Below are 17,806 nucleotides of genomic sequence, written 5' to 3'. Positions count from 1 at the left end.
ACCACATTGACTATTGAAGAAGCATCCAATAAACAAGTTAAAATAAATGTATAAATAATAATAGTAATAATAATTCTCACAAAAGGAATACTATTACACCAAAGTTGTTTTAGAATTTAATCCTTTTTATTCAAGGTTTGTAAACAGAGTAATAACCTAAACTTTTGATCAAGAGTGTTTACTTTCAAAAAATTACCTATCCCAATTTTCCTGTTCAAGTCAGATTAGCAAGGAGGTGGTATGACTGAATATTTCGTTTAATCTAGAAAATTGATATTTTAGTGTTATATCTTCCTGAAATCCTAATTGCAAGTATATGTAAATTTTAACCAGAGATTTTTCTAACCTAAGAAATTTATTTTTAAATATAGAATTGGGTCACAGAGTAGAATATAAAGAGACAACTATCCACAACATTATGTTCCACAGCATATGTACCTAATCTATGTAGGTGGCATCATGAAGCATTCACTCTTTCTGCACTGGTATGTTTTTTCATCATAATGTGCAATCCCTTTTATTGGAGATGTCAAAATTATTTATTGGCATTGAATGTAGATAATAACATGAAGTTTATATTCTAATAACCAGCAATGATCAGTGGTATTAATAAGTACACTATACTAAAGATTACTTTTTGCACCAAATAAGTCCTTTCAATTCAATTTATTTGAGAAATATCTGAGTACTGAACATATGCCAGGTACTATTCTTGCTGTCAACATATAAAGACTAAAAAGACACGGCCTTTCATTGCCAACCAGCAAAAAGTGGCACTGTTGCCCTCCTTCCCCACATCCTCTCAACATACACCTGCCATGTTATCCTTTTTATTTCCTTTGTGATATTTATCTGAGTATTTTAAATCATCTTTTTAATTTGTTTACAAGTTATCTGTCCTTTCCAAGTGGAATGTAAGCCCTATCAGATCCTCCCTGCTTTTTCTTTCTTTCTTTTTTATTTTTTTTTTGTTTGTTTTTTGTTTGTTTGTTTTGCTGTTGTAGCATCATTAGCTGGGAAAAGTGCCTGGGGCTAAGTAAGTGCTCAATAAATATATATTGACTAAGTAGCTAGCATGGGCTGTGTTAAGGAGCTCACAGCCTAGTAGGAGAGACAGTTTAAGAAAAAAATAGCAACACAGCATTATACATAGTCTAATATCACAAGAAACAACTCTGTCAGAGAGTAGGGTAGCACTCTGTCTAGAAGGAATGGAGAGATAATTATTGAACCACAAATCTTTGAATGATGAATAATTGACCTGGCAGATACAGGAGATAGAATATTCAAAGACGATGTAACAGATGTGTGAAAACATAAAGATTTCTATTTTATACGGAAATCAAAAGAGTCCAGTGTTGTTGGAACATAGATTAAGTACAGAGAAGGTGGCTATGAGGATAAGGCTTGAAACCATAGTAGAGGCCAGTACATAAAGGGCTTTGATAAGTACCTTTAAATAACTTAGACTGGATTCTTTCAATGTGAGGTAGTCACTGAAGAATCTTGAACAGGAAAGTGGTATGATCAGAGTTGTGTTCATCACAATAACTCTGGGATACTATTATGAACTGGGGATGGTTAACGCCCAAGGCAAAGAGACTCCAGGAGGCTGTTGCAATGGTCCACATGAGAGATTACAAAGGCAGGCTAAGGAACTAAGGACTGGGAGAGAAAGCACAGATTTAAGGAATATTTAGGAAGTGGGACCAATGAGATTTAGGGGTAAATTGAATGTGAAGAATAAGGTTGAGGGAGAAGTTGAAGATGATTCCTTCTAAGTTTCTGATTCCAATGAGTAGGTAGTTTTCCAGGTTAGGAAATTGAAGATGATGTGGAGGATTGGAGAAGGAGTTCATGAGTCTGGTTATGAACAGGTGTAGGTAGCAATGAGATATCCAGCTGGATATTTTTTATGGTCATTTTGGTATACAGGTCTGGTGTCTAAGATATATCTAAAGGCAGAAGATAACAGGTTTGAGTATCATTCTTTTATGGATAATAGTTAAAGTTCTGACCATGGATTTGATTGCCGAGGGAGAGGGTGTAGATTAAGAAAAGAGGAGCTTGCACAAAAATTTCAGACTACCAGCACTTAAAGAACAAGTAGATAAAAAAGATCCTGTGGAAAATAGGATCTGCCAATTGCTGCCTCATTAAACAAAGCTGGTCCTCTTAGGTTAAGAGGAAGATAGGTTATGTTACTTGTATCTCCCAATATCCTTTTATATTTGGCTAACCAGTGCTTATCTCACTGCTGAAATATCAGTCCATGATTGTCATCTACTGTGGGAAGCCTTCTCTGCATGTTAGAATGTAGAGTTCGTGTCCTTCTTAGGTCTCTATGTTAAGTTGCATCCTAAACTTAGCATGCTGCACCATAATCAACTGTTTGCGTATTTGCATTCCTCTACAAGATTGGGAGCTACTTAAGAGCTGGTAATGTGTCCTTTGCCTTAATCTTTAGAATATTAACAGAGTCAGTCACATAGTAGGTGTCCAAATGTTCTGTGAATAAATTAAAGGACACTTCGTTGCTCAACCTACTACTTTCTGCTAATATCTCCATGACTCTTTACTTCAACATCTGTCTGCTTCCAGCCCTCCTAATTTGGACAGACTGTTTGAATTCTGTTCCCAGTCAGCTTCCTCAGTAAAAGGGAAGGGTTGATGTTGCCCCTTGTCGTGGTCTCAGTCCTTCAAATAAATATCCTGTTGAGCTCCTCCTGCTCCTGGCCAACCCCAACACAGGCCAGCCTGAGGCCATCAAATCCAAACCAGCGCCTTCTTTACGGAAAGAGGATTCACATCTTGGCAACCTTGATGTTGTGACTACTGTTTTAGCAAGTTGGTCCCTGATAGATCAACTATCCTATAAGTGAGAAGTTAATGGTGGGAAAGATCAATTCACTGGGCCCTCTCTTCATGTGTGCACTGTGTGTTTGTGTGTGTGTGTGTGTGTGTATAAAATGTTACATATGCTATATGTATATTGTCATATATATACATCATTTTCAGCCCCTCTTTTATTTCTCTGGATGTATCTATATCCAGATAGGAGAGGCCAGTACCCAAGCACTTTGCCTCCCTAGAGGCCATTAAAAGCTCTTAAGTGGTCAGCTGAAATTTTTGATAGCCCTTTATCCAAATGACACCTTCTCGTAAGCAAACCTTTACCTGTAGCAGCTCTACCTAGGTCAAGGACAGGTCTGGAAAGCCTAAGGGACTGCTCTACCTATGTTTGATGCATATTACCCTAGGTAACACCACTGTAATGCACCTTAATTCAGCCTTGTCTGCTTCCTTCCAATACCTCAATGACATATAAGTACAATGACAAATGTTAATACTTAGTAGGGTAGAGCCCATCTTCCTACTAAGGGGGAGAAATTCAGACCAGTTGAGAAAATAAGCCATCTAAGTAGTAGGCAAAAAATCAGGATAGTGGTGTCATTGGAGTTAATCACGTGAGCATTTTAAAAAGAAATTGAATGGTCAATAATAATAACAACATAAAAGAAGAATAAAAAGAATTAAAAGTGTCCATTTGATATGGCAGCCATGAAGGTATTGGGAACCTTAGTAAGAAAAGTAAAGATAAAGTGGAGAGGATTGAAGGCAAAATTCAGAGGGTTAAAAAATTAATTGGAAATCAGAACATGGACATGGCAAGGAAAAACTACTCTTTCAAAGAGTTTTACTGAGGTGGGAAGGAGTTTAGGAGAGCTCACTAAAAGATGGAGCTTTTTTACTATTGTCTTTTCATTTTTAAGAGAGTAATGAACTAGACATTTTCAAAGACTGAAGGGAAGAAGTGAAGATATAGGCAGGATGGGGCAGTTAATGGAGAAGATTATTACAACAGATTAGCAGGAACATGTTAAGTGTCCAAGTGTGAAGACCAGTTCAGCTTGAAGAGTATTTGGTATATAGCTCCTTTACGAATGTAAGAAAAGGATCTGAACAGATTCAGGAAAACTGACAGGTAAAAAACAGGAAGTTGATGAGTTCAACATCTAACAGCCTCTGTTTTCTCTTTGAAGGATAGGGGAGGTCATCTTCTGAGAGGGATGGGGACGAGAACAAGGCAGAGCATCGTGAAGGGAATGAGGAAGATTTAGAATGAAAGAGGAAAATGACCAAGCGTCAAGATTCAGATTTTTCATTTACCTTCTTCCCTAGACACATGAGCATAATTTAGCATTACTGTCCTTAATTTTACATTAGGAAAACTTCCAGGTAACTGTAAGTAGAACAAAATATTATGTTAAATTTCAATGTTTGAATTATAGTTGGAAGAAACAGAAGACAACTCAACTTCTATCTGGAGGTACCTGCCTAATACTAATCCAGGTTTAGATCTTCCAGAGTTCATTTTTTAAGGTTTTATTTTATTTCAATAGGTTTTTGGGGAACAGGTAATTTTTTGTTACATGGGTAAGTTCTTTAGTGATAATTTCTGAGATTTTGGTACACCCGTTACCCAAACAGTGTACATTGTATCCAATGTGTAGTCTTTTATCCCTCACCCCTCTGCCATCCTTCACCCCAAGTCCTCAAAGCCCATCATATCATTCTTATGCCTTTGCATCCTCATAGCTTAGCTGCCACTTATAAGTGAGAACATAGGATATTTGGTTTTCCATTCCTGAGCTACTCCTCTTAGAGTAATGGTCTCCAACTCCATCCAGGTTGCTGAGAATGCCATTATTTCATTCCTTGTTATGGCTGAGTAATATTCCATGACATATATATACCACATTTTCTTTATCCACTCACTGGGTAATGGGCATTTAGGCTGGTTCCATATTTTTGCAGTTGCAAATTCTGCTGCTATAAACATGTGTGTGCAACTGTCTTTTTCATATAATGACTTCTTTTCCTCTGGGTAGATACCAAGTAGTGGGATTGCTGGATCAAATAGCAATTCTACTTTCAGTTTTTTAGGGAATCTCCATACTGTCTTCCATGGTGGTTGCACTGGTTTACGTGTCACTAGCAGTGTAAGCATGTTCCCTTTTCACCACATCAATATCTATTTTTTTTTTTAACTGTGGCCATTCTTGCAGGGGTAAGGCGGTGTCTCATTGTGGTTTTACTTTGCGTTCCCCTCATGATTAGGGACGTAAAGCATTTTTATTAACTATCATAAATATCAGCATTTTTAAACCCAAAGAAGTCTTGAAAATGTGGGGATGGCCCTGCTGCCATGGATAAAATTCTAGAATCCTTACATTTGGTACTTGTGGTCAGGAATCAAACGTGTCTTTTTCCATCCATCTGTTCCTTTCTTTCAAACTATCTGGAGTCCCCAGAGTCTTGAGCTCTTTGGAAAGTTAGTATTTACTGATGAGGCTGCTTTTCCTCCCCTGCATTGAGGGTTCGTGGTGTACTCACATGAAGCAATGAACTCCCTCAAGTAGTTTACCACGAAAGCATCACAGTTAAATTAGACTGAGATTTTAGTGACCTTTCCTATTTTTTTCTTGTCTGACAGAATAAAGGTCTAAGAATGTTCAGAAGATGAGCTGGATATGGATGAAAAGATACAGGCTGAGTGTGTCAAAGTTTCCATTAGGAAAACAGAAGGTTTCTTGCCAAATAGAAACACACAGAAAGAATGTTCACTGCATTTTCACCCCTCCCCTCTCACTGCTGCCTCAGACTATTGCCAACTGCATTTACAAACTCTTTAAGAGTGGATCTGAAACAATATCCCAAAACTAGAGGAAGAGTCAAAAGTGTTCCAGATAAAGCACTTTGTCAGAATCAAGGGTTTGAGATTCATCTCAAATGTCTTCCACTGGCTTTGGTCCACCTGGCCTCAACTCCAATCTCTCCATCACACAGTCCTCTAGGGAGAAGAACCTGTCTCAAGCCCCGGAACATGTGGCGCTTTCTCATTTCTGTGCCTTTGCTCATATTGTTCCTGCCACTTAGAATGCCTTGTTCACCAAAAACATTCCGCTTATCCCTTTAAAACCTCACTCAGACTATCTTCCTTGTCTTTTGTGACACGTTGCTTAACGCTTCCTCTCTCTCCACCCTTCACTCCATTTCCTACTGTGCCGATCCTCTGATTGGTGCAAATCATGCCCTTCCTTTATGTTCATGTAGCATTTTGTGCATAAGCTCCTTATAGCTAGATAGTGTGTTGCACCATTTTTACTTGTTAATGCTGTGTTTCCTCCCTTCACTAGACAGTTGACCCTTCAAGGGAGTAGGTCATGTTTTGTTCTTATGTCCTCAGTGTCTAGCATAATGTCTTGCTTAGAGTGGATGATTGCTAAATGCTCCTGAATGAATGGATGAAAATCTACCAAACGTGTACCTAGCAAGTACAAAAAATAATGAGCCAAGATGGGTGGATCACCTGAGGTCAGGAGTTCGAGACCATCCTGGCCAACATGGTGAAACCCTGTCTCTACTAAAAATACAAAAATTACCTGGGTATGGTGGCACGTGCCTGTGGTCCCAGCTACTCAGGAGGCTGAAGCAGGAGAATCGCTTGAACCTGGGAGGCAGAGGTTGCAGTGAGCTGAGATCTCGCCACTGCACTCCACCCTGGGTGACAGAGACTGTCTCAAAATAATAATAATAATAATAAGGGAAAAAAATAAGCCTTACGTGTGTGTATAGAGAGAGAGGATAGATAGATAGATAGATAGATAGATAGATAGATAGATAGATAGATAATCTTTATGGTTCATGTTCATTGTCTCAGTAAATCCTATAACCCTTTGAACGCCCCCCTCACCATTTAGTTATTCTCTATATTCATCGCTAAAAGGGTCAGCTGGAGGGTAAGGTTGGACTGCTTAGTCCCACAGCAGAGTAGCCATTCAGGCCAGGTCCTCCTGTGCATGGCAGCATGGCATTTGGGTCACGGATACTCAACTCAAAGTGAGGTAATTATGTGGCTGTGATTGCTGAGTTCTCTGATTATTGTAGATTAGAGCTTACTGTCCGACTGAATTATCTGTCTTTTTTGACATATTGGAATGATCAGATTGACTGGATAGATATCAAGCGTCTGCTTTATATAGGCCTGTATGGATTACTTCAGTGGGCCAAATGGACACTCCACCCAGGATTTCTTCATTCTTTGACATGTGATGATTTGTTATAAATTTTTACAATTTTACTTAAAAATTGGGGAGGTGAGTGGGGGAAGTCTTTTATCAAGAAGGAATCACTGCCATTCTGTCAAATGAAGTTTGGTTATTTCTTGCAAACATAACCCATAGATGGGAGGTCTCTATAAGACAAGCCGTGACTGCAGAGAGTGAATAAATCACATTTTGATTTGGTATTTTCCCCAGCTTCAAACCAGTTATTTTTATTATATTATCCAACCTTCCAATGTTTCTGTTATTCAGGGAAAATAATTGAGAAATAAAAAGAGACTACTGTTGTGATTTAGAGAAGATTTTTTTCTACCATGTAGCATGAATTTCTTTGAGATGTTGGCTCAGATGTTTAAATGGATAGGGCTTTTAGTAACCGTTTCATTTATAAAATAGGTTACACAGAACTTGGTGTGATTTTATTGAGCACCAAGAATTAACTTAATTTGTTGAAGATCAATATTCAAACAATATATATCATAGAACCCTGAAAGTACACAGACCAAATTCCTTTTATGCAATGACCATCCTTACAAATACTTTAGAATTTGGGGGTGTAGAACATTTGCCATCATCTCTAGTGTCTCCCATCCTCTACTTGTTGCGGTTTTTTTTTCTTTGGTTCGCAGAAATATTAGGAAAAAAGATAATTTTAAAAGTATATTTTTGCCAATTGCAAATGTATAGTATTCTGTCTTCCCTGGTTCTGATCCAGCACCTCCCACCCACTCTAACTGTGTTGTTTGGAAAAGTAAAATAAATGCCACAAAATGTTGGTAGAGTTGCATTTCTACACAATTTATCTTGGTTTTTGTAAGGCCCTTTTAATGTAGTAGGCTATGCCTTCTTCTCATGGCTACATTGATTATGTGAAAATTTATGAACTGATCTTTAATACAATGTTGTTGTTAGAAGGACTCTTTTTCCTAGTAAGGGTATAAGAAAGGAAATAAACACTTGACCACACCATCTCTACTAAGAATGCAAAGAACAGTAGCAGCTGGTCTTTATTTTAAAGTAGAAATCTATTTACTGATCATTCCATGCCATCAGTTTGTCACTATGTTGAGTAAATAGTGTAGTAGTAAGTGTGACTGTTTTTATGACCTCTCCTGTTGTGTGGCTAACACTGTATTTTTGTTTTCTGCAGGCATGAAACCAGATTTAAACAACGTATGCTGGAACTGACGGATACAAACAACATTGCCTACTTATTCCTCTCAGCTGCCAACAGATGGCTGGAGGTCAGGACGGTACGTTCATTTCATGATTTCGAAATGGAAACCAAATAGAGAAGACGCCTGCTGCAAAGAGGCAGACAGTTGTAAAAATTAGCCTTCCACTGAGATTCAGCACTAGCTTCACATTTTCTGAACTTTAAAATAGCTCAGGTTTGTTTATGTTACAGATGAAGTTTGTCATAATGTTTTAGCTAATGACAAGACAAATAGCTCAAAAAGCAAAATTTCATTTTGTGTTCATTAGTCTCTAGATCACATAAGTTAATGGAATGGCAAATATTTGTATAACTTCATTTTTTTTTTCCAAAAGAGTACATTTGGCAAGTGAACAGATGTACTCATTTCCTTTACCGAGTTGGTCCTGCCTGGAAGGATGGCAACTTTCTACGTTTTAAGCCAGTGGAGGGTCATGTTAGTACAAAATGTAGAAAACTACAGTTAATCATTTGTTGCCTTCTGTCTTGAATAATGTAAAAGAACAAGCACAAGCTTTGGCATCACACAGACTTGGTCTAGCAAGTTAATTTTAGTCCCAGTTCCTCATCTGTAAAGTAAGAATGTGTACCTTGTATGGGCATTGGATTAAAAGTAACATAAATCCCCTACTACACTAATTGGCAAATGCATTCAAGAAATGTCTTTTGAATGCATGCATGAATGAATAATGACTGGTACCTGCCCTGGTAGGGGGTTCATAAGCCAGTGAGCTGCAGTATCAAGTAGGAGAGATGAGAAAGACATTCCAGAAGGCAAGGAATATAGTTTGTAGTCCGTACAGTCCGGAACATGGATAAGCTACTTTGGTGGTAATGGTGAGTTGAGTGTAATTTTTTTTAATAGGTATTTGCCAGTTTTGAAAAGAAAAAGCATGTTTATCTGTACTATAGGGAGAATCTTATTTCCACTAATTGCGTTTCAGTAATATATAGGTTTTCTTTCAAAACACAACAGAAAATAGAAGGAAGATGGTAAAGGGAATTTAATAGGGTAGAAATGAAGGAGCCCAAGTTAAAATCTGAGTAGTTGATTGATGGATACAGATTAACCTAGAATCTTAGACATCCTTGTGAGCTTTTGTTATCATGATTTCTCACTGGTTTATAGAGATTATCTACAACTATATTAGTCATTATGTAGAAATTATTCAACAGCACCACATAGTTATTTTTCACAAAGTTTTGATAGAAGTATTGTTTGCTGATAAATTCCCTCAAGGTAGCTGTGACCGTTGGAAGAAGGCGGGGCAGAGTTTCTTGGGAATTACATATAGATAAATAAAGGCAAGTGAAGTGTTACTTAGGATTTATCACAAAACCAAAACATTATTCCCAAACCCTATCCAAACCATAATTCCATAATTCCTTTTTTTAATTCCTTGTTTTGATATGTGAGTGTCTGTGTGTGTAATTTCTGTTGTTCTATACGGGAAAAAAATCATATATGAAAAATATAATTACTGATGAAATAGCTTACTGAAAGAATATCCTGAAATCATAAGGGAGAAATGTTAGCAGTTAGCTTTGTATCTGGTTTTCCTGAACTTGAAGATCAAGTATGTCTTTTAGGGGCAAGCATATTTGCCTTGGACTTGAGGTGAGAGTCTGACCGACTCCTGTTTCTACTCTTTAGCACTTCCTGCTGTCAGGTTAATGGATAAGTGTTGAACAAGAATCTTCAAGCAAACCATATGCTCTGTTCTCATAGCCAGAAGACAAGATATTAGAGCCTTAACACTGCCAAGAAAGGGAAGGTCAGGAAAAATTAGAAAAGAACAGCAGCCAAACTCAGAATGGTTTTGTTTAGTTTGATTCATAACCCAATACTTTAACCCCCACGTGAAAAAGCAGTTGAACCTGCCTAAATATAATAGAATCTATATCTTGAATTCCACCTGCAAAAACCAAAATACTGACACTTGAAGCAGGAAGGGCAGAACAGGCCATTCATTTGGTTACTTTGTAATACGTTTGTTACTGTTTGCTTTATGTGTATTAGAATCCTTCCAAGATTTGCCATCTAGTCTTATTACTAGAACTCTCCCTTAAAAATTAATACAAAAGAATAAGGAGTATTTTATTTTCATTTCTGGTGGGCAAAGATATATTTTGGCAAGAAACATTTGTTGATTTATTGCAAAGTTCCAGGCATATCTGCTGACAGAAGTCAAGGTTCAAGGTCCTTTGGGTATGATTTGCCTCCATCCATTGTATTTATATGTCAGTAACTTTATGTGGATAAACACTTGTACACACACACATCCACACTCCTCTAGACAATCTCAGAGATCCACTGTGAGACTAGTCAGATTCACTGTCGCTCTGCTCTTCTGAGTGAACTGAGAGTTTTCATTGGAACCAGGTGTATTTAAATGTAAATACTATAATCCAAGAACATATGCCACAGTAGGAGTGTTAAATAAGGTAGATGACTTCTCCTGGGAAATAACCTTTTCTCTCAACTGTGCACATATAAATGACCTCATTACTACTGTGTTTCTGTGGGCATATCCACATCACTGGAGACAGAATTTTAGTTTGGAATAACTGGATCTTGTGTGAGAAAAATGAAGTTGAGATATAGGACCTCGGAGACTAGGGTGTGAACTGTTCTCTACACCCCACAGCTGGATATATTCTGCCTCATAAGTCACTTTTTAAAAAAAGTAATAAAAATTTCTATTTGGCCCAGTACATCTGCATTGATCTTATCTGTGGTATGGACACAACCCCCTCTTTGTCATATTACTCAGTAAGTTCACATAAATATCTGCTTCTAGCAAACATTCTTAGAGTTCCCAGAGCAGGAACGCAACCAAAATGGTACAAAGAAGGTCACTTCACTGGGCATAAATTAGAAGAGGCAAGCAGGATTTCTTCACACAGATTTCACCAACTCTAATTCATGGACTCAGAGCCATAATGGAAACGGGAGAAAACATGATATCATTGCTTTCTGTGGCTATGTTTCCCCTCCCTTCCTCTTCATGCCCAGTTTTAACTTTCCAAAGCCATGTCACTGCTGTTGACAGAAAACCTCAAGAAAGAAGAGAGAGAAACCAGAGTAGAAACACCTTTTGTTGAATTCGGGAAGTTCCCTGAACCTCATCCAATTTTTGCTTATATATATATGTATTTTTTAATTATACTTTAAGTTCTGGGATACATACGCAGAACCTGTGCATTTGTTACATAGGTATACACATGCCGTGGTGGTTTGCTGCACTCATCAACCTGTGATCCACATTAGGCATTTCTCCTAATGCTATCACTCCCCTAGCCCCCAACACCCTGACAGACCCCAGTGTATGATGTTCCCCTCCCTGTGTCCATGTGTTCTCATTGTCCAACTCTCACTTATGAGTGAGAACATGTAGTGTTTGGTTTTCTGTTCCTGTGTTAGTTTGCTGAGAATGATGGTTTCCAGCTTCATCCATGTCCCTACAAAGGACACGAACTCATCCTTTTTTATGGTTGCATAGTATTCCATAGTGTATATGTGCCATATTTTCTTTATCCAGTATATCACTGATGGGCATTTGGATTGGTTCCAAGTCTCTGCTATTGTGAACAGTGCTGCAATAAACATATGTGTGCATGTATCTTTATAGTAGAATGATTTATAATCCTTTGGATATATACCCAGTAATGGGATTGCTGGGTCAAATGGTATTTCTGGTTCCAGATCCTTGAGGAATGGCCACACTGTCTTCCACAATGGTTGAACTAATTTACCCTCCCACCAACAGTGTAAAAGCGTTCCTATTTCTCCACATCCTCTCCAGCATCTGTTGTTTCCTGACTTTTTAACAATCGCCATTATAACTGGCATAAGATGGTATCTCATTGTGGTTTTGATTTGCATTTCTGTAATGACCAGTGATGATGAGCTTTTTTTTTTTTTTTTTTTTTTTTTTTTTTTGAGACGGAGTCTCGCTCTGTCGCCCAGGCTGGAGTGCAGTGGCCAGATCTCAGCTCACTGCAAGCTCCGCCTCCCGGGTTCCCGCCATTCTCCTGCCTCGGCCTCCCGAGTAGCTGGGACCACAGGCGCCACCACCTCGCCCGGCTAATTTTTTGTGTTTTTTTTTAGTAGAGACGGGGTTTCGCCGTGTTAGCCAGGATGGTCTTGATCTCCTGACCTTGTGATCCGCCCGTCTCGGCCTCCCAAAGTGCTGGGATTACAGGCTTGAGCCACCGCGCCCGGCCGATGAGCTTTTTTTCATATGTTGAGATAGAGACACGAAAAACCCTTCAAAAAAATCAATGAATCCAGCAGCTGGTTTTTTGAAAAGATCAACAAAATAGATAGACTGCTAACCAGACTAATAAAGAAGAAAAAAGAGAAGAATCAAATAGATACAATAAAAAATGATAAAGGGGATATCACCACTAATCCCACATAAATACAAACTACCATCAGAAAATGCAATAAACACCTCTACGCAAATAAACTAGAAAATCTAGAAGAAATGAATAAATTTCTGGACACATACACCCTCCCAAGACTAAACCAGGAAGAAGTCAAATCCCTGGATAGACCAATAAAAAGTTCTGAAATTGAGGCAATAATTAATAGCCTACCAACCAAAAAAAGCCCAGGACCATACAGATTCACAGTCGAATTCTACTGGAGGTACAAAGAGGAGCTTGTATCATTCCTTCTGAAACTATTGCAAACAACAGAAAAAGAGGGACTCCCCCCTAACTCATGTTATGAGGCCAGCATCATCCTGATACCAAAACCTGGTAGAGACACGACAAAAATGGAAAATTCCAGGCCAATATCCCTGATGAACATCATTGCAAAAATCCTCCATAAAACACTGGCAAACCGAATCCAGCAGCACATCAAAAAGCTTATCCACCACGATCAAGTCGGCTTCATCTCTGGGATGCAAGGCTGGTTCAACATATGCAAATCAATAAACATAATCCATCACGTCAAGAGAACCAATGACTAAAACCACATGATTGTCTCAATAGATGCAGAAAAGGCCTTCGATAAAATTCAACACCCCTTCATGCTAAAAACTTCAATAAACTAGATATTGATGGAATGTATCTAAAAATAATTGTTTATGTTTTTTTTAATACTATAGAGCTTTCTTTTCTTTTCCCAGTCATGTTAAGTAAGAGTTAAGACAATCATGATTTATCCTCTTTGCGCACACAGTTTTCCCTATGGAAGATCTAGCCTTGCCCACCATATTCATTTCATATTCATTTTGAATTGGGAAAAAAAAATAAAGACCATAACACACTCAAATCATAAAAGGACAAGAGACTAAAAGAATAAAATAATTTGGCTGGTAGATAATTTGGCTGGTAGAAAGCGGCTAGACTGTGGCTGGCCACCAGACTTGCTTTGGCAGCAGAGGGGACTGTTTTTCCTCTGGGTGCCAAGTGAAGCCGGCCGTGGTTGAGTGCAATGTGTCACTACAGCCTAACCTCTGAATGCTGCTTGCGTCCTTTCGTTCAGCACGGTGTTTTCTCTTCATCCCTTTGCACTAAACAATTCCAGTTCTTTGGCATTGGTGTTTTCAGTTGCAAAAATGGAGTAACTTTATCTAAAGGCTGTCTTTCCAAGGCTTTGTCTTGCTGTGTGGTGAAAAGATAAAAGAAAATTCACATCAAGAAGCCAAAAGTAAAGACTTTAGAGTCAACAGGCTAAAGTCAAAATGGTCTTTAGGGTGAACTTGCACAAGAGTCTATTTTGTGAGATAACACTGCTTTTCTGTGTGTTCACAATTCAACGACAGACAGGGATACAGTGATCTCGTAATATGGAGGTCCTAATATATTCTTGCAGATACCCAGTGGTACCATAATGTGCTCCTGAGTGCTATATGAAGGAGAGGGATCACATACTTTTCAGTTGCTATTAACTATTTACAAGGCTGCTTTATAGAGAATTATAATTTTCATTATAATTCCAAATATAGATAGATGTCTTTGAATCACTAGAAATCTGAAAAGAGGCCTCTCTTTTGACATGGGAATCTTCTGGTGGGGAGTATTGAATTCACAAAATTGATGAAAGTTATAATTTACTATTCTACAGATAAAAGCCCTCTTTTGAAAGTAGATAATTCATCTATGTTGTAACTTCTGTTTCCTAAGTTCAGTCTCCCGTTTCATTGTATCATTTGGATGGAAGGTGGTTTTCACTGAGTAGATTGCTTAGGATGTGTAAGGCTACAGCAGTAGAATAAATGCTATTAGTGATCCCTAAGTATTTGCTGTCCTCTGTGAAAGTTATGCAAACTATCTGCTTCTCCTTTCTTAGTTTATTGCCTCTAAGCTGTTTTGCTACTCACATATTTGCAGAGGAATGGAAAGATGTAACCATAGGGTCACTTTATGGTTCATTAAACTTGTTATGTTTAACAGTAAAGGAAGTGAAAATCAGAGACCTAACAAAAGCATTTTTTTTATTTTTATGGTTTTTTTTTGAGATGGAGTCTCGCTCTGTTGCCCAGGCTAGAGTGCAGTGGCACGATCTCAGCTCACTGCAACCTCTGCCTCCCGGGTTCAAGCAATTCTTCTGCCTCAGCCTCCTGAGTAGCTGGGACTACAGGTGCCCGCCACCACACCCAGCTAGTTTTTTGTGTTTTTAGGAGAGACGGGGTTTCACTGTGTTAGCCAGGATGGTCTGGATCTCCTAATCTTGTGATCTGCCCGCCTCGGCCTCCCAAAGTGCTGGGATTACAGGAATGAGCCACCGTGCCTGGCCACAAAAGCTTTTATGTTAGTTATTAATTTCACATTCCTATACTACTGTAATATTTGAAGAGAAGTGATTGAAATTTAGTGATTTTGCTGTATATTTTTTGAAAGGTATAGTACAAAAAGGGGCTTCATCCCTTATGCAAATCAAGATAAAATTCTGATCAGAAGTCTCTAAAATATTTCCAGTACTTTAGAAAAAAAAAAACCAAAAAAACAGTTTTTAGCAGTGGTAATAATCCAGCAGTGAGCTGGAAAGTATCTAGTTAGTATGATGAAAAGACAGAATGGCTTTTTCTTTAAAAAGAAAGTTTAAAAATATTTTTATAATAAAATAACTTTGTTACAGGTACTAAACTATAGACATATTGGCTTTCAAACTATAATATCTATTTGAATTTAGTAGATTCTAGATTTTGAAAATCAGTTCCTCTTCTCAAAATTTTTGCTGTAAAATGTACCTCTAAAACTATCTTTCTTTTGCTGAAGAGTCAAAAATATTTCTAAAACATTTTAATATATGAATTTGAGCATATTTGTATTGCTGGCCTAATAACTAATAATATCCAGCGATCGTATTGAAAATTATACAAGTAGTTTTGAAACATTAACCACGTGAAAGGGGCCCAGAAAATATATACTGACTACAACTTATTGATGAGTCTTCTCCTTTTTCTCCCATCATCTGTTTTCACTTCTTTTGCTGGCCCTTTTGCCAGAATAACACTACCTATCTGTTACCAGAATTATCATTTTAATTCAACAGAAAATAGTTTAAATTATCTTCTAATCAAATCTACCATGTCATTCTTTACAGTGGGTGAATTCAGGAGCCCAATTTAGAATACAAAGATTTCCATAGTAAACTAAACTTAATAGAGAGAAATTGACTGCATAATGTTTTACCTTTCCTTTATTATATTTATATTCATATTACTCCCACTTTTTAATTTCCATTTATTTAGACCCACTGATTTTTGATATTTCAGTCAGCTATGACCTTGTCATATTCTAGTCCAAATCTGTTCTTTATAAAAAAACACAGCAACAGCATTTTGTGAGGTTTTTTTTCCCACAATTAAAATAGTAAAAAATATATATATAATAATTTGGAACTGAATGATGAAATTCATGAGTTAGGTAAAAGTACTTTTGGCTTTAGAAAAGGAAATAACTCATAACACTTAAACATAGCAAAGTTTTTTTAAGAGACTCACATTACTGTTCTAAATGGACATGGAAGTTAAAAGATTATAAAACTCGGTGTTGGACTTCCCACTTTATAAAAAATACACCCTTGTAGTATCTTTACATGTTCAGCTCTTAAAACCTGGAAATGAGATTGGTAGAGACTTAAATGATTCATACAAATCCTAAAAGCAAATTTGGGAGAAGTCCTAAGTTGGAAAATACTCAGCTCATAGAAAAACTCAGTGAATGTTTTATGAAGGGGTGAATTTATCTAGTCATTTACTGCACAAAGAAGTACTGAAGTTTCACAATCAATGTATTTAGCATTATTCTTATTGCTGGAGATAATAATGGTAAAAATTCAAAGACCCTGTCCTCATGGAACGTAGATTCTAATGAGAATAGATAGAAAATAACCATGTAAACAAATAAGCAAGTAAGATCGTTTCATACACTTCAGAGTGCTTTAAGGAAAATAAAACAGGGTGATGGGATAGAGAAGAGCCACAGGGCTGGAGGTAGGAACCAAGAAAAGGAAGACTTTTCCAAGGAGGTGATATTTGAGCTGACCCTCAAATGATAGGAAGGAGCCAGGTATCAAGGACCTATTGACAAGCATTTCAGGCAGTCATTGGGAGAAACAAAGTTGATGTATTCCCAAGAATAGGGGAAAGGCTAGTGTGGTCAGAGTATAGTGAAGGAGCAGGATAGTAATCTCAGATGAGGTCAGAGTAGACAGGGTACAAAATCCAGACTATATCATACAAGGCTTTGTAATCCATCTGAGTTTGAATGTATTATAACAGGAAGGCACTGTTAATTCTAAACAGGGGAGTTATATGATCCAACTTACATTTTTAAAAGAATGTATGAATGAATGAATGAAGTCAGCTGGCAGGAGGTAGAGAATAGAGATTAATAAAAGAAGTACCTTGCCTCAAACTCTTAACATATATACCACTCACAGAAATTTCTCAGAAGACAGATGACATATTTTTTTTAATGTCAAGCCAGACATACCTTGCTGGAAGGATTTTCTGGTATTAATTTACTTTCTGTAACTTATTACAGAAACTCTGTGAGACTTTTAGAAAAAAAAATATGGAAATAACAATGTATAACACAAATTTGAAAGTATTAACTTTACCCAAAATGGCTGAAAGGAAAAAATTCATATTGCTGTAAATATTTTAGAAGTATTTGGGAGCACTTTGGCATGTATAAACTGCAGAAGAGCAGCCCAGACTGGTTATTCTCTACATCTGTGTAGTTAATTCAAATAAAGAGGAAAAGAGAAAGAACTGTCGAGTAGGGGTGTGGCAAGTTGTTAACAAAAGGATACACCAGAAGAGGCAATCAAAGAAGTATTTACTACTTCTGTGGAATTTATTGCCTCAAAGGATTAACTCTATGTGATTTTTTTCCTTTAATCTTTGTAAAGATCATGAGCATCAATATGGAATTAAATTTTAGTGCCTGCTTTAACCTTTGAGGTTTTTATGATGCATACAAATTTTTAAGTTTA

At 37.4% G+C, this 17,806-nt stretch overlaps 3 protein-coding genes across 5 annotated transcripts in view; 2 read left to right on the top strand and 1 right to left on the bottom strand.

The window, feature by feature from the left end:
* LDHB (lactate dehydrogenase B) overlaps positions 1-17,806 on the top strand; it is a 478,946-nt gene that overhangs the window by 265,326 nt on the left and 195,814 nt on the right. The window lies entirely within an intron of this gene.
* CMAS (cytidine monophosphate N-acetylneuraminic acid synthetase) overlaps positions 1-17,806 on the bottom strand; it is a 412,527-nt gene that overhangs the window by 213,071 nt on the left and 181,650 nt on the right. The gene's annotated exons all lie outside the window — the stretch shown is intronic.
* Positions 1-17,806, top strand: part of ABCC9 (ATP binding cassette subfamily C member 9) — a 140,792-nt gene that overhangs the window by 100,185 nt on the left and 22,801 nt on the right. For all 3 annotated transcript variants that reach the window (XM_050747609.1, XM_050747611.1, XM_050747610.1), the window contains one exon: positions 8,278-8,380. In XM_050747609.1, coding sequence (XP_050603566.1) covers positions 8,278-8,380 — 103 coding nt within the window. The remainder of the gene's footprint in view (positions 1-8,277; positions 8,381-17,806) is intronic.

Source organism: Macaca thibetana, chromosome 11, assembly GCF_024542745.1.
Source record: "Macaca thibetana thibetana isolate TM-01 chromosome 11, ASM2454274v1, whole genome shotgun sequence".
Taxonomy (NCBI): Eukaryota; Metazoa; Chordata; class Mammalia; order Primates; family Cercopithecidae; genus Macaca; species Macaca thibetana.
Note: the sequence above shows the minus strand (reverse complement) of the source record. Positions and strands in the feature narration are given on the sequence as shown.